Raw genomic sequence first — 26,051 nt, 5'->3', positions numbered from 1 at the left:
CAGATATTATTAAAACCTTTTCATTTATGGAGTCAGATGAAATAATGAGAGAATACATATTCAAATGTATTGCATTTAACCAAAAAATACTTTGCCACGAGAAAAGACAGTAACACGTAGAGACCTTCCGCGCTGGTCGGATGCCGGACTTTTGGGCCGATCGAGCTTACATGATTGTTTGATGTTGAAACAACACTGTTGATCACTTTCCCTGATCTTTAGCCTATAAGTTCTGCAATAACAACATGAAATGAGCGACAGGTGCACTTACATCAGTAACTCGACAGCCCTAATGTAGAATGGTTTTCCTCATCGTTTGTAGTGGGAGACGGGCAGCTGCGTGAAGATCTCGTCTTTGGAGAAAATTTTTATTTAAACTGGGAGAGTGAACATCATCAGGAAGGCTATTCCAGAGTTTAGGAGCCAAATGTGAAAATGCTCCTTTAGTGGACTTAGATATTTTTTGTGATCTTAAAGAGTGTGATGGATTGTACATAGAATATTAGTTATATATCAAGAGCTAAACCATTTAGGCCCTTATAGGTCAGTATCAATAATGATACAGAACTTAATAGGTAACCAGTGTAAAGATGATAATATTGGTGTTGTATGATCATATTTTCTTGACCTGGAATCACCACATTTAAAGGAAGATTTTTTACTGTATTGCAAATAAACAAACCACAGATATGACACAAATATATTTTGTTTAATAGCTTAACATTCTGGCTTCATGAAACATACCTCAATCAAATCCACTTACATTTTTTATTAATGGAGTCTCTTTTTCCAGAGTAAGTAGAGGAAAAAATAATGGAATCACTCAATGTTGAGGAAAAAGCCTTGCCTAGCAGGACATTTGAGGTGAGCAGCGCCTCTGTTTCATGACAAACTCCATCCAGAAGAGGGCGCTGTCATGTGGATTTGATGGAGTGGAGGAGACTGTTTCTGCATGTTTGTTCTGTAGGATGGCTCTGTAAGCTCTGTTTCAGAAAAGATATTCTCACTGACAGCACTTAAGGACAGTATCTTTGCAGCCCTTCTCTTTTAGTTGAGATTGTAATATTGCTTTAAAAAAGTGTCAGTCCAATCACTTTAACATCATGATAAATGGCTTCCTGAACTCAGTTGGTTCCTCCATGAGCTACACATACTCTAATGTCTGGATACTAGAGTTTGGAGGAGGGTGTTCATGTTCCTTTCAATGGAAACACCAGCACTTTTCCACAGACACCTGACAGGCACAAACATGCTCAAAAATATTAAAGAAAGACACGAGATCTGAGCACTGTCCCATTATTAGCTACAGGAAGGATGATATTCCTATTCTTTAATTATCATATAATAAATAATCAGTAATATCACTAAAATAATATTTCACCAGCTATTATGCATTAAAAAAATGAACAGAGTAACTTACCGTTGGTCTGTATAACAATAATATTTCTTTGCAGTGTTGAAATGATGCTTTTATTCAAAATAAATGCATCTGATATCCATACTATACTGTGTGTTTAAAATTATCTGGAATTGTCAAGTTCATATAACTTATTTTTTTCAGTTAAGCATTGAGTTTATTTACGTAATAATTTTAAGGCAACAGGTTTACAATTTTTTTAAGTAAGTGAACTGAACACTTTTTACAGTAGTATTATCTAAAGGAACAAATGTGGCCGTGGAGTCATGCTGGTCACAAAAACAAACACAGAATCAGTCACAGGAACTCATTGTTGGATTACTTCCTGAACTCCCCAACCCATTTCCACTAATATACTTTGACCAGTTTACAGTGTTGTCGTCCAGAGTAAATGAAGAGTGCATGATCATGATGTTGTTAAACTGGAAATCTTTATTAGAAAATGAGAATATCACTACAAATGTTGGTCTGAAACTAAACTAAAATTTCAGTATCACCATATCTTATACAAGCTTGTTGATAAATAAATGAACAATAATAATATGACAATTTCATGGCAGCTTCCCGTTGTGACAACATGCCCCATTGTATTTTTATATTGTAGTTTATTTGTACTTAGTGCAAATAGCAGCTGCCAATAAAAACATAATATATAAAAACATAAAATGACATACATGAATTATAATAAAATTATTATATGACTAAATGAATAAATGATGTAAATTGAATAATAATAATAATGATAATATGAATAAATGATAAATCTAATGACAACTACATAAATGATCAATGATTATAAATGATTATGAAATTAAATATAAAACAAAGTGTTAGGGAATTTTCAGTTAAAGACAAGGACCAGATATGATTAATGAAGACCAGGAGTAAGTCAATATAAGACAAGAGTCAGAAATATAATAAATTGAAGATATTTTTTACTGAAGATAGTCTGCAGTTTCATCAGGCAGAAATCAGCTTCAAGACTCACAAGGTGTTCGTAGGCCGTTCCAGAACACACTCCTTCAAAAGAAAAGGAAACATCACCAATGTACACTTGCTTTCTTAATATAAAACACAGGTTGATATTGAAAACCCTTCGATCCTTCAGAGAAACGCTGAAATGAACCAGGCCTTCCTCTTAACATGCTCTCTGTGTGGAAGATGTAGCTAAAACAAATCAACAGCTAATATATTAATTATTTTATGTCTATCATTAAAGAGTAAACATGCATGAAAATATGCATGCGAATAGAACCATGTCATAGACGATGAATTACAGCTTTCACATGTTGACTCGTGTTATCTATAAGACCTTATGTAGCCCCGCCCGTTTTCAGCGGTGCACTCTGGTCTGTATTTCCACAGCGATCTTAAAGGGGTCATATAATGCCATTTTTGTACAAGCTAATATGATTCTTTAGGGTCTAAATTAAAAGTTTGTAATATACTTTAATTAAAAATTCTCATTAGTATTGTAAGAAAACACTCATTTTACCTGGTCAAAAACAGCTCTGTTTTCAGCACGCCGTTTCAGTGCATGTGTCTTTAAATGATAATGAGCTTTGCTCACCCCGCCCCTCTGTTCTGTGCGGACACCGTTTCTAACACAATAACCATAACACATTGTTCATTATAAACGTGGGATTATGAATTATATTGAGAACATTGTACATAGAAAACATGCCGTAATGTACCCTGAGTGTAAACAGACGCATTCACTTGTTCTTCTGGAGGTGCAGCAGGAACACGAATAGTTGCCGATCCTTTTTTCAGGAGCAGCTTCTTAGCAAAACCAGCTTTATACTGACCCTCGTGTGTAAAGCAGTCTGGTGTGTGAAATGATTCGTGCAAACATGAAAGCATTGACGTTGATCATGGGGAATATTCCCTTCGAAAACAAACTCAACCACTGCGTCTTCAGCGGTTCAGATTTAGGAACATCAACATGATGCTGTGTTCCTTATTACACCCAAGAACAGAACACCACAATCGCTGAGACGCCATTCTTCTCATAGACAGTGCTCCAGCGTATCAACAATGGCGGACTATGATGACAGACAGCTCGCTCACGAGCTAGGGCGGGTCTGTGTTGAAACGCTGCTGTCAATCAACAATCGTGGGAGGGGCGTCGATTTTGTGACGTCACAGTCGAACGGCTTGATTTGAGAGAGGGGAAAACATATAAGGAGATTAAAAAAAAACACTGGATGGATTTTTATCATTTTATGATGGTTGTGTACAGGCACTGCCAACACACATTTCAGTACAATCAACTTGTAAAAGTGCATGTACCATTATATGACCCCTTTAAGAATTTATGAATGAACTGCCCATTTTAAAATCTTCCCGGTCTACTGACATATGTTAAGTCATCTGCTTTAAACATCACAATGCTCGTGATAACTCGTTAACTCTACAATAAGTAAATCCACTTCACCAGCTAATTACTCTTCCACAGCGATGCCATAGAGATATACTGAGCTACCACTAAAACGGAAGTTCAAAGACAATATTCTAAAGATGGCGGCGCACCTGTGTCTCAGGCGCATACGGTCTACAGGACTGAACTCTTTGTTTTAGTATTAGTGTTCTTGAATGAGCGTTTGGTTTAACTTCATCTTTGTTAATGCATATTTACTGTAGATCTGGCAAATGTGGCCGGTTACTCGCACGTTAAAAGACACTTGAAGACTTTTTAAAGGGAAGCAACAAACAGAAAACTGTGCTACACTTAACTCACATTTGTCTGATTGACTATTTTTATGACTATTATGACAATTTATTCATTGGTTTAAATGAATAAACCATCCCACCCCCCTCTATATATAGATGTTACTAGAGATGCACGGATCAATCTATCACTATTTTCTCTTAGTGTAAATAGAATCTATCGCCTTTTTAAACTTAGAGCAAAGATTATATTACAGTGCTGATGTCTTTGATCTTCAAATTATCTGATGATAAATAAAATGAAGCCCTTTATGTTGCTTCCCTTGACTTGAACTCAGTTGAACTTGCATAAATGTAACCAAATTATGGAGAATTTAGTTAAAGCTGTCAAATTATTATTTCAAGTAGGTTCCTTTGTGTTTATGACCTCTAGGAGGAAGAGGAGAGAGCGGGGCACAACCTGACACTTTCTGACTTTCTCAGTTTGTTTAAAATCACTTGGGGTTCAGAGTATTTATTTTTTTCTCACATTAATTTCACACGTCTAGTACAATTATGTGGTTTTGTTTCAATAATATGGTGTATACTTTTTTCTTGATTTATCCTGAAAGAAGGGCATATAGTGAAATGTGACAAAATGCCCCATAGGTGGGGTAATGTTTTCTGATTTAATAATATATATATATATATATATATATATATATATATATATATATATACATATACATATACATATACAAGACAAACTAAAATATTTTCTCAATAAAATACATCAACTTTTTTCGTATAAAATAGGCCTAATGGCATTTTTATTAATTCAAAATAAAGTCATTTTTGAGTTTGACAACAAACACTGCGAAACACAGCTATACAGCATAGTTCAAAACATAATAATAATTAATCATTTCTGACTCTTAGTCTTTATTCATCTTTTCTAATGGTTTCTCAATAGAATTCATAAAAGTGTACCCAGGTGAAAAGGAAATATATTTAAATTGTGTTTATTTTGATATATTTAATGCATTTTAAGTGTATTGTATTAAATATATATTTAATTGTGTTATTTTGGAACCTATTAAAGTATACTAAATGTACTAAAATATATATTTAAGTTCAATTTTAAGATAATAGTAATATATTTTATTATACTTAATTGTGTTAAAATGGCCCTATTTTAAGTACATTTAGTGTATTATATTAGTATTTCTTTATATTGCATTTTTAAAACATTTAAAATTTACTTTAGAAATACAACTTAAGTATATTTTTAATTTTATATTAATGTGTTCCTAGTATATTTTAAATATGATATCAGCTTATTACTAATGTATTAGTAGAACAATATAAGACCCACTTTTAGTACATTCAAAATGTATTTTTTCTGCAAACCCATTCTTTATGAATTTAATATATTCTAATGTATTAAAAGTAGTAAAAAAATATGTTTTAAAAACATACTTAAAATATTAATGTGTTCCCAATATATATTAAATATGATATTAGCTTATTATTAATGTATTAGTAAAACACTATAAGACCCACTTTTAGTACATTCAAAATATATTTTTTTCTGCTAAACCATTCATTATGAAATTAATATATTTTAGTGTATTAAAAGTACAGTTAAAATATATATTAAAAAACACAGAAAAAATATTTGTATAAAACACAAATACACTTTGAAAGATAGTAAACTTTAATGAACTAGTACATGAAAAATAAACAAAATACATTAACATAAAATGCATCTGTATAACAGAACAAACAAACAAAGTGATATAAAAAAAGATAAAGTTTTAATTTATTTAGAATTTAAGAATTTAGTTATTAAACTTGGAGTTGGCTTCATTGTTGCACTTTCTTCGGATTAAGGCTCTCACCTCAGACACTGTCGTGGTCGGAAACTGTTTGATCACAGTATCTTTGAAAAGGGAAAAAGATTATTATTATTTTTTTAAATATTAATGCAAAATGAACATCTGTAAAATGTAACTGTTCCCTTTCGAAAGGGAATTGCACTGTGTATAGGCGCCCCTTTTATACTTCTTTTTTATACTTTATACTTAACAGTGTTTTTGGTTGTCACCAAATTCAATTGCTGTGATTTTATGGCTTTTCTCAGCTGTTCTCAGGGAACCAATGTTACAGTCGTAAAGACAATTTTTTAATATGGCATGTAATGCTTAGTTCATATATTTTAAAAGTAGACATTCAATATAAAATGTTAATATAATGCAAATAAGGAGTTCAAAAAGAACAAACATCAAGAGCCTCATTTATAAATGTTGCGTACACACAAAAGAAGGCGTACGCCGCTCTCTACGCAATACTTTATTTATAAAAATACTTTATACTACGCAATACATTATTTATAAAAAGCAAACTTGACAGGAAAAAGAGCGGCCCTTCACGCAAACTCTGACCCAGGCGTACGCCCAAAAACGGGTGAAATGAGAAATTGCAACAACGTTGGCAGATGGAAGAAACACGTGAAAGTGTGTGAAACTGTAGACCGTTGTGTAAAAGAAATGACAATACTGCCTCTCATAAATAACATGAAGCTTGCTTCACAAAGCAAGTCTTAAAATTAACAGCCTAACACCCGTTTGATTGATCTGCAGTGTAAAACAAACAAAATCAAAAGAAGATTACCTAACAGAAATGCAAATTAACACATATTTGCAAAAGGATTGTTCTGCAATAATATTGGCATTATGCAATTTATTCTCATAAATAATATGGTAAACAGAACAAAATCAACTGATATTTTCGTCAATTTGTCCGTCTGGTGGAGCAAATAGGCCTAGATGCAATTATAGACAGATAGAAAATCTAAATAAAATTATAGAGAAAGATAATATAAATATAATTTCACTCAGCCTAGCCTATCACTTAAAGCAAATATATCCACAGCCACACCCTAAATGTCCTCACCAGCGGCCACGTTGGATCGTTTAGTGAAACTGACACATATCGGCAGATGAAGTAAAACCATAAGTCTTCAGTCATAATGATAAATGTTCACAATAACGCTTTAAATAAAATAATGAGCTAAATTGTTTTACTTCTATTTAAACATTTAGATTAATCTCATTAATGGAGTTATACACTTATACTATGAAATGTAGGCTACTGAAAAGATATAGGCTATATATATATATATATATATATATATATATATATATATATATATATATATATGTATATATATATATTTATATATATTAGGGATGTGCGGTATACCGGTACTGCAAAAATACTGGTATATATTATATTTCAAACGGTACTATATCATCATTTCGGTATTTAATACCGAATATTTAATCATATTCGGTATTTTTGCTGAATTCGGTATTTAATGCGCTGCTGTTCCTAAGTGCGCTAGTTAAACTGACGAGGGTCACGCGAAACCGGCAAACATGACAACGAAGGAACACAATGGATCAAGCAGATGAAGCTCATTCTAATTTCTAGATGTCCGAAATTAATAAATAGGGCAGTATGAGTGAAATAAGGCATTACTTTGCCTACAAAAGTAATGAGAAAGTCAAAGCAACAGACCTCAATGCACCGCTCTGCAAACATTGCTTTAAATAATGTGTTTTGCCACGAGAGGAAACGCATCAAATCTGTCACTTGCTCATCCCGACTTGTTCAAAGAGTTCAGAGACTGACAGGTCAGTCCAGCAGGAAACTGATTTAATGTAGGCTTTTATTCACAACACTGAACAACACTGAAAGCCAGATCAATCAGTAATTATTATTTAAATATATTAATACATGTTAAGCATATTAACATTACTTTATGCAATCGATTAAACTAATATGAACCCAAACACAAACCAAATAGGATGAATAAATGCTATAAATGTTGATAATTCTGTTGACGCATGACAGCTAATGGTTTAAATGTCATTTCACTATGATATTATTATTCTAAATTAATCTATAATTATATATATTAACTTATTTTAATGGTATAATTTTTTTTTTTTTTTAAATCAAAGTTTAACCTACTGAATATATGTTCCCTGACTGTAGTTTTTTTTTTTTTTTTTTAATTTTGATACTTTTTCTTTGCACATTTGGTACTGGAGTTTAAAGCATTGTTTTTCAACCAAATTTTTCAATTAACTTAAATTGTGAGGCTGTTTTTTATGACCTGTGGTATCGATTAAGTATCGATACCGAGGTATTAGGTTCTGGTACCGTACCGAAGCAAAAATTGTGGTATCGGAACATCCCTAATATATATATATATATATATATTCATTAAATAGCCTATCACTATTTGATTAATTTATTTAAAAACAGTGCAAGGATATGCTACTAAATTATTTTTATTAACGTAATGTGACGGACATCCACATTTCATATTTTCCTAACATTTTGTACCATTAAACGTTATCATGTGGATTAATAATCATATGCAAATGATATGCAAATGGAGATATGCATAGTAAAACTAGGCGTTTCACGGACTATTTATGGGCAACTATTGGTTCTGTGCTTACGGACGTCCTATGTTTCATCCTTCTGACGCAAATCCTACGCAAAGCTATATAAATGAGGCCCTAAGTCTGGCTGAACAACAGTGAAGTCTACATGTTATGTTACTGTATCATAGGCAATTTAACTGATTAACTGAAACAGTATACCCATTCAACAAGTATAATAATTATAATGCATAATGCCAATATTTAATATTAGAATTAATATTTGTTTTTATCAGTCCCCTTTTAACTTCAAGACCAAATAAAAGTGATGTACAAAAACACATACCGATGAGGGCTTGCACCTTGTGAGGGTCCAACTGGTCTTTTGATTGAGTCCCGGATTTACCAGTAAGGGTGCATCTGGCTAAAATTTCTCTTCCAAAAAGTACAGTGGCCAATTCTTGAGTAAAAAGAGAAGCTCGTGACTTGTTCAGTCTGTCATAGACTCTTTTAGGGATTTTTACATCAGAATCACAGAGGGAAATCTAAAAAACAAACATAACAAAAAAAAAAAACAATATATTCCTTTATAATTCAATTAAAAAGGTATAATTTTTTTACTTGATTCAGATCACTTACTGAAGTGTTCATGCACAAAAATACAGATAAAACGATACAAATACCACTTTTCTTTATCATAAAGAATTTTACCATTTCTGAGGTTTCAGAAAGACACATCTCATTTGAATTTGGGCTTGAGCTGAGTGGGCCTCTCTTCATGGACTCTAGGACCTCTTTGAGAGATGCTACTATCCCTGGAAGATCTACAAGACAAAATTAAGATGCGTTATACAAAGTAAGGGCAGGACAAACACTAATTTATGTTTTTCCTGTGTACATGTACTTGGTCTCTTTTTTAAATGCTGACATATATTTTGGGTAACACTTTATTTTGATAGTCCACTTTAGACATTCTAATAACTATAAGTAACTTTGCAACTACATGTCGACTAACTGTCAATAGAGTATTAGTAGACTGTCTGCTTAATATCTGCTAACATTTTGTTTTGTTGGTTCCCCAACAGACACTACTGACTATAAGTAACTTGGCAACTACAAGTCAACTTATTCTCCTTACCCAAACACCTAACCATAACCTAACAGTCTACTGACAGTCTACTACAGCCTACAAATACTCTAATGAGAGTTAGTTGACATGTAGTTGAAAAGTTACTTATAGTTAGTAGAATGTCTAAAGTGGACTATCAAAATAAAGTGTAACCATATTTTGAAATGAAACATTACTGTAACTTCCATGTTATTATTGCAGTAATTAATCAATATTAATAAAGACAGAAAATTCCATTAAAAATTACAAGTTGGTGGCAGCTGGTACACTTGATGCTACGACTTGATTAAATGTAAAAAAAAAAGCACAAGCATATAAATGTATAACAGTCATGTTTATAAAAGCTTCATAAATCTGGAGAAAATAACACATGCTACTGTATTATCTGTATTATCAGAAAATCAATTTTTTTTTTCAGTCTGTCTTAAAGCAATACTTGGCCATAGCTGTTAAGAAAATCACCGTGATGACTTTTCCTCCCCATGCTCCCTTTAACTGATCAAACACAGACACCTCCATGAGGCATCATATTAGCTTCAGCTAAAAAAATTGTGTAGTTATTTAAAGTATTTTATTATCTAAAATTGAAAGCTTTAAAAAAGACGCTAAACTTTTCTACTTTCTTATAGACAAATCAATGTTACGGACTAAATTACAAGCTACTGTTGAATCATATGAAGAGTATATAGTAATGCACGTACATAAAAAAAGGAAGAAGGCATCACTACAAATTAGCATAGGTCATGCTTTTCACCTTAATTCATACTATAAAATTTGTTTGTCCGTTGCGACAAGTTAGATTTTGTTTTAAATAACAAACCTTTACCTTTCAAAGCTTTGACAACATCAGCATCAAGGTCAACATTGGTTTTCCGGGGAGATGTATTCTGCAAAAGACTTCTATCTCCATATTCATCGTCACTGTCTAGTACAGCCTGTATTTGATACATTGGACACAAGGTTAGAAGAGGCTCAATTAAACATTTTGCTTAATTAAACATAATTACATTTCTAATTAATGTGTATATTATGACTCTATGGAATTCAAATACAAATCTAAATTTGCATTATTCAAATTTGTTGAACAGATTTAGTGAAATGAGAAAACATTTTTAGAAAATGTTTTACAAGTAATAAATATGTTTCCAGTCTTAATGCTTGTAAAATAAGAAATCAGACATCTGTAATAGAACATTTTGCTGCTTTAGGAATCTCCTTCTAAGACAAAGTGTAGACAAGTTTGTTCTTGGTTGAAGTAACCTCTTGTTGATGTTTGAATTATTACCTCTTTAAACCCGCACCCATAAACGGTTTGGGAGTTGAGCATGCCTGTTCTTGGTATTGTTTGAATTATTATCAAACAAAACTGAGGCTAGCTAAACCCCCTCCTCCTAATCCGCGCAATAACACCCCAAACCCCACCCCACATCCGGTGACTGTCTGGAATAGTCTGTTATGTTTCGTTCTTGCGGGTTAACTCTGTTTGTAGCTTAAATGTTTTTTTTTTCTGTCTTTGTGGAGACTAGGCTGTCTGCAGAGACAGCATTTTACAGTGTGTTCAGGGGACAGCAACCCGGTCTCATCCCAAGACGTCACATACTTACGTGTCTTGACCATACGGCAACATACGACGCAAAGGGTACCACTATAACGTCAATATGAGACGGAGACATAAGCGCACCAGCAGCGCCTCCCTAGCGGTACCCCTAACCCATACCTAAACCGAACCATTAACCACCGTTTTGGGATGAGACTGTGTTAGGGACAGGCAACTAGAGGATAGTGAGGAGATGTTTGTGGTTGGTGAAAAAATGTTTTGGCATAAAAAAGGTGTGAGATCACTTAAAGCACCTTTAAACCATAAGGATTGAAGAATCCAAAGTTAACTTGACATTTAGAGCCACAATGTTTTACTTTAATTAGAAATAGATCAGAGGGGAAAAAAAAACTGAAATGTTGGAACAGAAACAATGCTTACTCTCTTTTTTGTTGGTCTAGGTATGTTTTCAAACAAGTCAATTTCAGTGTTATCTGAATCATCTGACATTGGAGTGGAGGTTACAGGAGCTGCTTTTTTTCTTTTCAAATCCTGAAGGTCTCTTTTCAACTGGTCTCCCATTGCAACAGCAGCTGCACTTTGAGATGTACTTGCACTCTTAAAAAAAAAACACATTGTAATTAACATAAAAAGGCAGACAAGCGATTTTAAACACAATTATCCTGAATGTTAAGTTAATCCACAACCTTTACGGCCTCAGATGTTTTTTGCCCTTTCAGAATGGTGGTCTTCCAGATGTCTTCACCTCTCTTAAAAGCATCTCTCTTTACAACTAAGTCCTTGTAAACATCTGTAATTACAATATATATATATATAAACAAACCAATAAAGGGATATCCAACGTGAAGTTAGTAATTCCTCATTGTCATCATTTATTCACTCTCATGTCATTTATTCTTTCATCGTATTTAAAAACAAAATAAATATATTTTTACAAGGTTTTTTTTCCATTACAATTTTGAAAATTTTCATTGTAATGAAAAAAATTTCATTACAATGTTGACCTTTTTTTGGGGGGGATGGGGGGGCTACCCTTTTAGAAAACTCTAATCTAGGTTGCGCACCAGTTTTAAGGATGCTATTGTATGTTTTGTTCATAATTAGTTACTACTTTTGAAATACAATATAGTATTTGAATAGAGAAGATATGAGGATTTAACTTGACATAACTCTGAATTGAACCATGTTACAGAAAAAAAAGAGTAAAATAACACTTTTACAATTTCCAAAATAATCATATTTCTGTTATTAAATTTAAAATTTTAAAATACATCCTTAAACGCCTTTTCTATATAAATTCCAGAAAGGATACGAGAAAATAATATTTTTTACTAGCCCTAACAAGTAGATTAAAAACATTCAATGATAAAATAATAATATTAAGTAAACCAAAAAGTATAATAATGAATGAATCATATTTTTATTTTTAAAATGTAATAACTTAACAAACATCTCAAGGATCTGTTATATCCAACATTATCACGATTTCAACTCACACAGGTGGAAAAAAAATAGTTGTTTGTTATTTTTCACCAACGAAAAGTTATAAACAAAGAGACTCAACTAACTTACTCGACTTAACATGACCTGGCGGTTTAAATATAATTTTTTTTTTTTTTTTAACTTTACAATAGTGACTATATATATATATATATATATATATATATATATATATATATATATATATATAAAACTCTTATATCAATATTTATTTCCGTTTTAATTTTACAGTACAAGTTATTTAATTGGTTTTGTTACAAAACTTTTGTAAAAGCAGTGGATGACTACGTTCGCTAAGACCCGCCCCCCTTAGTTACTGTCGCTACGCCCGACAAGCTACGCCGCTCTCATGCCCACACCATGTTCTAATGCAGGGAAAATACATCGTGGAGCAGAGAGCAGACTGACAACACGCTGACAGACAGGACAGACCAGCTTAATTTTCGGTTACTTTTTATAGTATACATATTAAACAAAAGCTAACCTTTCATATTTGAACATTTTTAAAAATAAATGTAAACAATAAATACCGTTTTGTGGGTCTTTCATGTGTCTGTCACCTCGCTGTAGGGCATCAAATAAAGCTGCTCGTGAACCAATCATCTCTTCCTTCTAGTTCAGTTATAGCATTCAATAAACATGAAATAAGATAAGAAGGGAGGTTGTTTTATTCGCAGAAAGACGTTAGTAGTACACTCCGTTTCTCAAGTTTAAATCCTCCCATGTTAATCTCCCATCTTATCTAACTAATGCTGCGTTCCAGGCAGGTTTTTGGGCTCGTAAATCACGACTTCAAACCACGACTCACGACCTTGTAGCGTTCCAGGCAACCTGTAACCCGTGTTTTTCCAACCTTATACCCGTGAAAGTGCACTGGAACGGCAGTCAAACCCGTGACTTCCCACCCGTGAACTCGTACTAGATCGATGTACTCCCAGTTACGGGTTGGAAAAACACGGGTTACAGGTTGCCTGGAACGCGGCATAAGTTGTCGGAAAAAATGGCGGATGGCGAAGTATGATTGGTCAGATCACCTGTCAATCAAGCTCCCTACGAACGGTCAAATTGACATGAAAATCGACAGCCTAATATTACCAAATAGCCTAACATTTTCTAGAGTTAAATATCATAAATCTGTATATTTACAACACAAGACAACATTGTATTATGTTCACTGGGTTAAGTTGATGTTACTTATTGTCTAAGTGACAATCGATCACACCTTAATGTGGTGTAATAATCACAATTAACAACCATTTTGTTTTTTGCAAACACAATGTGCCATATTCGCACAGTTATTTTATGTCAATGCCTAGAATAACAATTTACTAAATTGATAGCTAGACGTTGCTCTCTTCAGTGTCAAGTTAGCGGTAAAGTTATCCATAGGCTATCGCATAGACTATAGCATCGGCATCAACTTCTGAAAATATTTTCTAAACACAAAATTTGAATAAAGCCACTTATATTAATCACTAACAATTATAAACTTACCACCAAGAAGTAGGATTTTTGCAGGCAGTATCTTGATCTGTCCGTGTCGGCTTCGACTTGGCAGGCGCACCTCTATGTAACCGTCTTCACTTTCGAATTGTTCGCGGGAGTTGACCTGGTTTTCTTGTCGTCTGTGTTCTCTTAATATAATATCGGTGCTATCCACTTTCACTAGGTCAGAGTCAGGGAAATAATACAGTGCATAGTTTGGAAAAGACATGATTCCTGATGTTGAAGTATCCATATGGCTAGTTGGAAATTAGTGATGGGCGGATCGATCCTTAAGTATCGATACTTCGATACTGACGTGGTATCGAAAAGGATCGATCCTCACATAAAAATATCGATCCAAATGTGTGTTTTTTTACCAGTAATTTTTTATTAATTTAGCACGCAATTCAGTGCATAAAATAAGCTTCTAAGTGGGAAAATAATCGAATGTTAGCGGATAATTGTGTAGGATCATTTATATACTGTCTATGTGTAGGATAGAACTTTTTCTCCTAGTCATCTGGATACAAGACGAAACCAATCAATCACAGAGAGCGTTCGATGCTGGTGCTTCGCTGAGCTCACAGGCCCAGTGCGTTTGGGAAACGAAGCCTTGCTTAGATGACAGAGAAACAATCGGGTTATTTCGCAATAAACAAACCAAAAGTGTACATAACGGTTCAAAATGTTGACGTCAGTAAGATTTTTTTAATGAAATTAATATTTTTATTCAACAAGGATCGATGCATTAATTTGATCAAAAGTGACAGTCAAGGTAGACTGTTAAAAAAAAATCTACTTCATATAAATGCTGTTCTTTCAACTTTGTTCATCAAATATTTCTGTATAAATGTATCATGGTTTCCACAAAATTATGAAACTGTTTTCAACATTGATAATAATAAGAAATGTTTCCTGAGCAACAAATCAGCATATTAAAATGAAATATCATCATGACTGGATTAATGATGCAGAAAATTCAGCTTTGATCACATGGATAAATTACAGTTTACTATGGCATAGAAAACAGATAGCCTATGTTAAATTGTAATATTACAGTTTTTACTGTAGGCTATTTTTGATCAAATAAATGCAGAAGATAATTAAAAATCTTACAGACCCCAAACTTTTGAACAGTAGGCTAGTACTATAATTAGGGTAGTTTTGTAAAAGTCACTGACTAATTACAGGCGAGTTGAGAGCACAAATCACAAAATATTTAGGGCTAGTAGTTATGAAAACGTATTCAGATTTAGCATATTAATGATGCATCACCTCATAAATCATGACACACGGCTCTAGCACAGGAAAGTGCATACAAGTTCAAGTGCATGCTTTTAAAATAAAAAAGTATTGGTATCGGTATCGATATCGGCGATACTGGCCCTGTATTTAATTGGTATCGGATCGATACCGAAATTTGCAGTATCGCCCATCACTATTGGAAATGTAATACATAGCCTACAGTAGGCCTATCCGTTGCTCCGCCTGCCAAATTGCGCCAAATTGAACTTTGAAATGGCGTTGTGTGATTGTACGATTGGTTTGAAATGCTTGGCTCTGATTGGTCTAAATGAATGCACTGCGAATTACAGCCTATAACAGTTTATTATTATTATTATTATTTTTAATTTGAATATGACGCATTGGTCTTACATTACACCGAAATCTGTTGGTGAAATAGCATTTGGTACCGAAGTGTATAAATACAAAGAAATGAAGAAATACAAATCTTTCCTAATTACACAAGATGAAGAGATTCCGAAAACGACAGAAAAACGTCGCCTTAAGAAGCTGGATACAAAAAATAAAGAGGTAAATGACTTTTATTTTTAATCGCTGTTTTAAACATTTAATTGTCCTGCACTGTTTCAATACAACACTATTAATTATTTATTATTAGATGTGCATAGTATTTCTGCAGTGGAAAGGTTTCCAACAATGCTTTATTTTTCTTCCAGAAATTGAAACAAATCTTTATGCCATTTCTTTCTTTTCAGAATTCATCCCATGATGGTTACAAGAACTATATGTCAATAAATGTTGCTGAATTTCCAAAAACAACTAAATACCGGAGAAGGAAAACACCGGTAAAATTGTTATTCCGTCAGTATGGTTTGAAGTAATATTAATTAATAATAATCCTGACGCCACTATTATATGATTAGCCTAAGTGTCTTTTACTTAGTCTTGTAAGGAGAGTAATGTTAACATCAACTTGTTGAATTTTAGCTTTCGGTTAATTGCGAAAGCAATGAGGCAACCAAGGAAAATGACAGTGTCCACAATTCTCCGTGCCCAAGACCAGCAAAGAGATACAAAATGGAAGACCAAGTGCAGGAAAAAGTTGAATGGGTAAGTATGAAATATTGTGTCAACATCAGTTTATTATATAAAATTAAAAATAATTTTTGGTATTAAGTCTGTGAATTATCTAAGAAATATAAATATATATATATATATTAATAAATGTAGAATGAATATATATATATATATATATATATATATATATATATATATATATATATATATATATTAGAATGAATATATAATTATATATTCATTCTATTTATTACATACTTCGCAGACTTAATACCAAACATTTTTTTTTTTTTTACACATTGCATGTCCATCAGGAAGTCATTCATCTTTCATACAGAACATTTACATTTATCTTTTTTTAGAGTATTAATGTGAACAACATTGATCAAAGAGGGCAGCCTAACCAGTTCAACTTGTGCCAGTCTCTTGAGAGTATTCATCATCAAACAAACATTAACTCTCAGGTAAATATTTTTTATTTATTTATCACATTAACAATTTGCATATGTGGCCATATGGCTTATGTGACAATACTGTCATATCATATCATGAAAATATTATATATTTCATGCCTTTGTTGTCTGTTACAAATTAATATTTTAAAATAAAAAATTAATCATAATTGTGAAAGTGTTACATGTTTATTTTTCTTTGTAAATTCAATCATTATTATTAGTTAATTGTATTAATCTATTATTTGTTTAGAGCTTTAATTCCTTTGGGGCAATTACTTTAGACTGTTTTTATATTTTCATATATCCAGACACTTAATATATGGTATGTATTAAACAGTTACAGATTAGTAACTGGGACAGCTGAGTACAGTCATAATTCTAACAGCTGAGGGAGGCTGTTGTGAAGCAATAATATAACTAATATCAGTATTTTAAAAGTGTTAATTTAAATTGTTCAACACAAAAGTTGATGCTTGAAAAACTCAGACATGCATCTATATTTAACAGATAATTGTAGATAAGCCTGTTTGTGAGGGACGCCCTGACCACAATGCTGATTTGCAACAAGAACCAGAGATACCTAACCTTGATCATGGACCAAACTCAAATCCATCACAGGTATTGTAATAAAGTATTTATCGTGTGGCTTTGTGTGCCATCTATGAGTAGTATCCATGTAATAAATTAAATTTATATTTTAGCTTTCGGTTAATTGCGAAAGCAATGAGGCAACCAAGGAAAATTACAGTGTCCACAATTCTCCGTGCCCAAGACCAGCAAAGAGATACAAAATGGAAGACCAAGTGCAGGAAAAAGTTGAATGGGTAAGTATGAAATATTGTGTCAACATCAGTTTATTATATAAAATTAAAAATAATTTTTGGTATTAAGTCTGTGAATTATCTAAGAAATATAAATATATATATATTAATAAATGTAGAATGAATATATATATATATATATATATATATATATATATATATATATATATATATATATATATATATATAATAGAATGAATATATAATTATATATTCATTCTATTTATTACATACTTCGCAGACTTAATACCAACATTTTTTTTTTTTTTTTACACATTGCATGTCCATCAGGAAGTCATTCATCTTTCATACAGAACATTTACATTTATCTTTTTTTAGAGTATTAATGTGAACAACATTGATCAAAGAGGGCAGCCTAACCAGTTCAACTTGTGCCAGTCTCTTGAGAGTATTCATCATCAAACAAACATTAACTCTCAGGTAAATATTTTTTATTTATTTATCACATTAACAATTTGCATATGTGGCCATATGGCTTATGTGACAATACTGTCATATCATATCATGAAAATATTATATATTTCATGCCTTTGTTGTCTGTTACAAATTAATATTTTAAAATAAAAAATTAATCATAATTGTGAAAGTGTTACATGTTTATTTTTCTTTGTAAATTCAATCATTATTATTAGTTAATTGTATTAATCTATTATTTGTTTAGAGCTTTAATTCCTTTGGGGCAATTACTTTAGACTGTTTTTATATTTTCATATATCCAGACACTTAATATATGGTATGTATTAAACAGTTACAGATTAGTAACTGGGACAGCTGAGTACAGTCATAATTCTAACAGCTGAGGGAGGCTGTTGTGAAGCAATAATATAACTAATATCAGTATTTTAAAAGTGTTAATTTAAATTGTTCAACACAAAAGTTGATGCTTGAAAAACTCAGACATGCATCTATATTTAACAGATAATTGTAGATAAGCCTGTTTGTGAGGGACGCCCTGACCACAATGCTGATTTGCAACAAGAACCAGAGATACCTAACCTTGATCATGGACCAAACTCAAATCCATCACAGGTATTGTAATAAAGTATTTATCGTGTGGCTTTGTGTGCCATCTATGAGTAGTATCCATGTAATAAATTACATTTATAATTATATCAAACACAAAGTTATCTAGCTTTGTAGCATTTACATGCTGGCTCTTCCAAGGACCATGAGTCAATGCAAGTTGCATGTGCAATATTTGCATTGGTGTTTTTCATCTCTCGGCAAGTTTTCTTAGAAAAAAAAGAAAAGGTAGAGAGGTAGAGCATGGGCTAATCTTTGTTTTAATTCAGATTATTTTATTTTAAAACTTTGAGATAGATCACTGGGCCTGGCAGTGGGCCATTACGAAATAGCCAAGACTAATTGTCACCTGATACCAAATAAATTCAACTTCATAAATAGGCCTTTATCCATTGCAAACATATTTTATTATTAGTCTTAAAATGTCCATAACATAAAATCATTTTAGAGCCACAACATTGTCAACATATTATAGTTTGACTTGTACTCCACTGCGCAGATTTCTAAACACTGCTTCACAGTGCCGGCGAATAGCGTCTTGAGCTCAAACAACGCTAAGAGAGCGCTTACGAATGGTTCAAACCAACCTTATGAAAGTGTGACTTACAGAAGCAGACTGATCTCATGATATAGCGTATGTATGACACGCCAATTCGTATTTCCATTTGTGGCTTGTTTTCAAGACACATAATTGGCAATTGCTTTTTAGCATGTTTATCAACGCCGTTTGGCCTCCATTGACTTAACATTAAATTACTATAAATATATATGACCTACCCCAACCCCGCCCCTAAACCTAACCGTCACTGGGGTTAAGAACATTCATGTCTCTTCCCCTACCATCCTAAGAAAAAAAAAAAATTTGCTCCCCAGATATAGATATACATTTTGCTATAACATTTAACAGCATAGACATACACGCGGAATCACATCATACACGCGGATAGCTCGAAATGCATATAGATAACACGTCACTCGGCTTTAAAAGTGGCGTGTATATTTACGCAAACATGATGTCATGTTGTACAGAAGATATACTTAGAGTACTAACGTGTCATCATGCCATAAAGTTAAGAGAGAGGTTAAGGAATAGGTTAAGAACTACTTAGCAATAAGAACGTTTTGGTGAACCAGGCCCTGTTTATGTAGTTATTCAATTGTTTATTATATTATTTTTTATTTATTTTCTTCCTGTAGAAATCAGATGAAGAAGAACTCATTTACCCAGGAGCACCTATCTCCAGAGGACAGAGTCTACTTCTTTTGATGTCCTTCATTTTGAGACACAACCTCACAGGGACAGCTCTTGAAGACCTCCTCAAATTGTTTAATGAACATTTCCCAGGATCAGTTCCAGCTACTTCTTACCTATTTCATAAAGCTTATGGGCAGTATGGACAATATGAAACACATTTTTACTGTTCTGGATGCACCAACTATATAGGTAAGGTTAATGGTCAGACACAATGTTCTGTATGTCACATGTTGTTCGATGCTGACACAAATTTAAAAAATGGTTTGTATTTTCTGGTTTTGAAATTATCTAGCCAAATTAAGGACATTCTGGAAAATCCTAAGAATACATTAGAAAGAAAAATGTCAAGTAATGGCATTATTAATGACATACATTCCGGAATAGAGTATGAAAAACTAATCAGGAGTGGTAAAATTAGTGAAGAGGATGTGAGTTTACTGTGGAACTGTGATGGTATCCCAGTTTTCAAGAGCTCCAATTGTCAGCTATGGCCAATTCAGTGTCAGATCATTGAACTTGACCCAAAAGAACGCAAAAATAATATCTGCATACCATGTATTTGGTTTGGAGAGAAGAAACCCAATATGACAACTCTGTTAACTCCATTTGTTGATGAGCTTCAAGAACTGGAGCAAAATGGAATTAAATGGTCAGACACACAGAGCCAGCAACATTCATCTAAAGTGCATGCACTGATTTGTAGTTCAGATTCAGTTGCTCGTCCACAAATTCGAAACACGAAACAGTTCAATGGCATATATGGCTGTGACTTTTGCTACCATAAAGGAGGGGGTTCATACTCTTATATAAGTCCTGAACCTCTTCTCAGATGTGAATCTGAGCATTTTCAACATGCTATGGCTGGTACTCCTAAGCAGCCTGTAATGGGAGTGAAAGGACCATCTCCTTTAATGAAACTAGCAAACTTTCAGATGATCAATGGGTTTGTTCCTGAATACCAGCACAGTGTTTGCCTAGGAGTAACTCGGCAGCTAATGACATTATGGCTGGATTCCACTAACCATGATAAACCATGGTACATGGGCACAAAAACCGAAGAAATTGATAAGCAGTTACTAGCAATCCAGCCTCCAAGAGAGTTAACTAGAGTCCCACGTTCTGTAAAAGAACGCAAATTTTGGAAGGCCTCAGAATGGAGATCTTTTCTTCTATTCTATTCTTTACCAGTGCTTTGTGGTATTCTTTCTAAGAAATACTGGAACCATCTCTTCCTTCTTGTTTTTGGCATTTATACTTTGCTTCAAGAAAAGATACAAATGGTTGATATTGATAATGCAGAAAAAGCACTGAAGAAATTCGTTATGGAATTTCAAAAACTGTATGGCACGGAAAATATGTCATTTAATGTGCACTTGATGACACACATTTCTGCAAGTGTGAGAAACTGGGGACCTCTGTGGGCTACATCCACATTTTCTTTTGAATCTTTCAATGGCACACTATTGAAATTCTTTAATGGAACCACGCATGTCCAACAACAAATAGTCAAGAGATTCCTCAAGTGGAGAGACCTGACTATTAAAGCAGATAAGCACATGAGGAATGCCAAAGACACAGTCAAAAAACTGTTTGATGACATGCAAAACAGTAAGCAAAAGACGGCTAAATCAACACAACTTTCAGAAATGGTTAGGGTTTTTGGTAATCCTCATCCAGTGACCATTCCAGTACGGCACATGCTTGCTATACAGGATCTTTTTGATGTCCGGGTACAGCAATGCTTGTATTATGAACGTTTTATTATCGATGGTGTCCTTTATCACACAGAAACTAACAAACGGCTACAAAAAAGAAACAACTCTGTAGTAGAGTTAACTGATGGCACATTATGCAAGATTCTGAGCATTGTGGCATTTAACTCTGAAGGTTGTAATGAACAAATTAGCTGTGTTTTGGTTAAGGAGCTTTGCAGGACTGCAAGACCCCTTTGTAGGGATTCTGACCTTAGAATTTCTTCCAAGTTCATTCATGAGGTAAAAGAGTCAAACACTATTTATGCAGTGCATACACAGTCTTTAAAAAGAAAATGTGTAATGATTAAGTTGAAAGACCAAATGTATGTTGTAGCCCTGCCAAATAATATTGAAAGGGACTGAAATCATTGCAGTTGAATTGCAATTCAACACTTTAATTAGTGAAGTTTAAATGAAATGCTCTCTAAACTTTTTTTTATTATTATTCCTTTTGCTATTCATGAGCTTTGGTAAAATGTAAGAATTAAGATTTAGAATGTTTAAATTTTATAGTAGGCCTATGTGTATTTTTTATATTGATGTGTTAAAGTACTGGTGTTCACATTCAGGTTTTAAATGGATTGTTCAAACTGCCTTTTGTCATTACTGCACTAGTACTGAAAGATAAAATGTTAAAGCAACTGTCGTCAGTGGATATCATTTATTTTGACAATTATTTGCACTTGTTTGTAGTGAACTTATGTTGTGGAAAAAGACTTTTCACAAATAATGTGCATTAATTATTAATGTCCATACTAATTAATGCAAAATATTTGATGTACATGTTTTTGAGGTGCAATTAATTGTTATTAATTTTTTTCAAAATTACAAAAAAATAAACAAAACAAATTGATTTAATACTCCCAGAAAATAAGTGCATTACTTAGTTATTTAAATTGTATTGCTTATCATAATTATAGCAAATAAATTAAGAAAAAAATGAACAGTTACACATAAAACACAATATAAAGTGTGAAATAAACATGCATGCAGTTTTTAAAGCATGGTAGTTAGGTATATTTCTTAAAAGCATAACTGAGCACATATTTGAAATTTCAATAATTATAGCCTTTGTAGAAATATATAAAAATTAATTTCAATTACTGTTTAATTCACTTCATGTTAGGACTTGCATTTTTTAAGCTTTGCCACACAAAACAATTTGTGGATGTGTTATTTAAATATATAAAAATTTAATTCACAATATTATTAAAAAACCAGGGCTAAAGCATGTGCTATTACATACATATTAAACATATATTGTAGGCCTTTACAATAGTTATAAAAAAGGTATTTATTACCAAATAAAATATTAATTGTTTTGCTACACACAAAGTAAATATAAATCAACTTTAGTTACACAAGTATTGTTTTTTTAATCATACTAAAACTAAACTGACTACAGTAACATATGTTCTTTTTAAAAACACTAAAACTTCACAAAAATTGTATGATTGTGTTTTTTAAAGTTATTAATCATATATATATTAACAAAGTAGCCTACTTTATAGCATACTTTTTAGAAATATATTAAAATTACACTTGTGTTTAGCATATTTCTAAAAAGTGTAATTAAGCATATATTTATATCAAAGTACTTGTAGTATACTTGTTATAAATATACTAAAATGATGCTTGTGTTTAACATATTTCTTTAAAGTATAATTAAGCATATATTTATTACCAATATACTTCTAGTATACTTTTTAGAAATATATTAAAACTATGCTAGTGTTCAGCATATTTCTTAAAAGTGTAATAAAGCATATATTTATTACCAATGTACTTCTAATATACTTGTTAGAAATATACTTAAATCATGCTAGCTATTAACATATTTATTAAAAGTGTAATAAAGCATATATTTATTACTAATGTACTTCTAGTATACTTGTTAGAAATATACTTAAGTTATGCTTTTTTTTAGCATATTTCTTAAAAGTATAATTAAGCATATATTTATTACCAATGTACTTCCAGTATACTTTTTAGAAATATACTAAAATCATGCTAGCTATTAACATATTTCTTAAAAGTGTAATAAAGCATATACTTATTACTAATGTACTTCTAGTATACTTGTTAGAAATATACTAAAATTATGCTAGCTTTTATAATATTTCTTAAAAGTGTAATAAAGCATATATTTATTACTAATGTACTTCTAGTATAATTGTTAGAAATATATTAAAATTATGTTAGTGTTTAGCATATTTTTTAAAAGTGTAATTAAGCATATATTTATTACCAATGTACTTCTAGTATACTTTTTAGAAATATATTAAAATTCATGTAAATGAATTTTTAATGCACTTCAAATAAGCATGTTGATAATACAAATGTATTGTAAACATACTTTTTGCATTTAAAGTATATTTTTAATACATTTAATACTACGTCTTTTTCACCTGGGTAGAATAGAATATCATAGTTAGGGGCTCATTGTAACGCAGTGTGACAACATGCCCCGCTTTAACAACTGGGATTTAAACCCTGCGAGTGTCTTCTGCTGGTTAGATCAGCATTAAACAACTATCTCAACTGTGAAATAACAGATATAAGATTAAAATAATATCAGCTTGTCTCATTTTAAATAAACGCTAAATAAATGTTATCTGATATCTTCCAAAGATTTTTTTTTTTTTAACTTAGGCGCATTTTTTTCTTTCTTTCTCTAGGCTATAGTATATGGCAACTAGTAAAAACACTAAGTTTAGTCATGCTAGCATGTGTGGAAGGTTTTAATATAGGATTATGTTTTCCCTGAAGAGATATAGCCTATAGGCGCTGTTGTTGCTGTTGACGAAAATGAAAGTAAAATAGTGACGCGCTCGTTCGTTGCGTTTCACCTGAAATGTGAGTTCATGTTTTCATTGAAATCAACACATTAATGATTTATCTCTCATATCCACTCTATTTTTTATTACTCGATCACCCGCGGATCGTATCAGAAATGAACCCTGATGTGCCAACCAACTCCAGTCTCCCGTTATTCACAAACTACACACAACATGCACTTTCTAAGCTGTTTTAAATGAATAAGCTTGTATTTTATTATTATAATTTTGTTTACCTCATATCTTTGGCAGACCTTTATTGTTGTCTAAGTCTTCTGTTTTCTAATTCAAGGTCTTGAATTCTTGCTCTCAGATCTTCAATTTCTTCAACACTGTCATGAAACTCCTGCAGCTGATCTGGAAACCGGTCACAGAATCTTTGCAATTCCTCCAGACTTCCAGAGACATTGATGACATCCCGAATCTGCCGGTGAACATGTCTGATACTCCACTGAGCGAAGAGGTTTTGATGTCCATCTCTGAACATTTGCATCCACTGGGAGCCGTTCGTGGGTCTGAAGAGCAGGACATGCAGACGGCCTCGTCTATAAACCCTGAAGAGAACATCTGGATGTTGGTTCAGCTGGGTGTCTCTGTGTCTCTTTTGTTCCATTTCAGTCATGCTTCCAACATTCAGTCCTTCATACATGTCTCTGACCGCTGCCATTTCTTCTACTTTTCCCTTACGACATTTGTTGTTCTCCATTACAAGACAGTTTCTTTCACAATGACAAGTCAGGGAAGAAGGCAGGAACTTAGCGGAAACCCAGCACGGATTAGCCAAGATGAAAATAAATCCACATGTTCATGTTTTCCAGAAGGGTTTAGTCACGTGACTAACAGTATCTCAGTTCTCAGTGAACAAACCTTAAAACACAAAGCTCAAAGTGTCAGTCAATCAGATTTTGTGTATGTAGTCAAATACTAAGATGTGTTTAGACAGGACAACAGAGAAGACAGAGGAATAACAGAGAGGAAGGGTGGGATCAGGAGAAACTAAAAAGAGGAAATGGGCAAAATGAATCACATTTGTGTTCATGCGTCTCTATAGCACGCATTGTGTTTATCTTGCAATTTATACGCGGAAATGAGTTTTTACGTGCATGATATACGCACTTTATTGCATGTAGGTAATACACACGCAGCCCACACCACTGCTAAACCTACCCTTTACCTACTCATGCGTATCCTATGCACGTAAAAACTTTTTCTGTATTCTGTATCCTATTTTCGCGTAAAACTTGCTCGATAAACACAATGTGTGCTATAAAGACGCATTTAGTGTGACCGGGTTGGGGTTTTTATGCAAACTGCCTGTTTGTCTTAGGCTATACATTACTACTTTCATTAGGTCACATACGCAGGCCC

At 32.7% G+C, this 26,051-nt stretch overlaps 1 protein-coding gene and 1 long non-coding RNA gene across 4 annotated transcripts; both read right to left on the bottom strand.

Annotated features, from left to right (window-relative positions):
- Positions 1–1,829: 1,829 nt before the first annotated feature.
- LOC311089900 lies at positions 1,830–25,782 on the bottom strand. The gene is made up of 2 exons (XR_014607780.1): positions 24,920–25,782; positions 1,830–2,437 (listed from the first exon to the last, which is right to left on the bottom strand). It is a non-coding gene; the product is annotated as an uncharacterized lncRNA (long non-coding RNA).
- LOC311089897 (uncharacterized protein) lies at positions 5,763–15,415 on the bottom strand. 3 transcript variants are annotated; one of them, XM_084124940.1, is made up of 8 exons: positions 14,205–15,415; positions 13,241–13,322; positions 11,897–12,000; positions 11,631–11,807; positions 10,479–10,587; positions 9,235–9,347; positions 8,870–9,068; positions 5,763–6,008 (listed from the first exon to the last, which is right to left on the bottom strand). In XM_084124940.1, exons 2-8 carry the CDS (start codon positions 13,311–13,313, stop codon positions 5,908–5,910), a joined length of 876 nt encoding a protein of 291 aa, XP_083981066.1. In that variant the 5' UTR covers positions 13,314–13,322; positions 14,205–15,415; the 3' UTR covers positions 5,763–5,907. The 3 variants fall into 3 exon arrangements, with proteins under 3 accessions (XP_083981066.1, XP_083981065.1, XP_083981067.1); XM_084124939.1 differs by lacking the exon at positions 13,241–13,322; XM_084124941.1 differs by having other exon boundaries at positions 13,241–14,342.
- Positions 25,783–26,051: the final 269 nt, after the last annotated feature.

The sequence above is a fragment of the Abramis brama genome (assembly GCF_963993115.1).
Source record: "Abramis brama genome assembly, chromosome: 9".
NCBI classification, from domain to species: Eukaryota; Metazoa; Chordata; class Actinopteri; order Cypriniformes; family Leuciscidae; genus Abramis; species Abramis brama.
The sequence above is the reverse complement of the archived record's forward strand: the minus strand, read 5'-3'. Positions and strand labels throughout refer to the sequence as shown.

What these genes read in the sequence shown, in the direction of transcription:
- LOC311089897 (XM_084124939.1), bottom strand. Translation starts at nt 14,448, where the DNA reads ATGGATACTTCAACATCAGGAATCATGTCTTTTCCAAACTATGCACTG. An exon ending in AAAAATCCTACTTCTTGGTG is followed by an intron (nt 12,001 to 14,204) that starts GTAAGTTTATAA and finishes TTGTAATTACAG; the next exon opens with ATGTTTACAAGGACTTAGTT. An exon ending in AAACATCTGAGGCCGTAAAG is followed by an intron (nt 11,808 to 11,896) that starts GTTGTGGATTAA and finishes TTTTTTTTTAAG; the next exon opens with AGTGCAAGTACATCTCAAAG.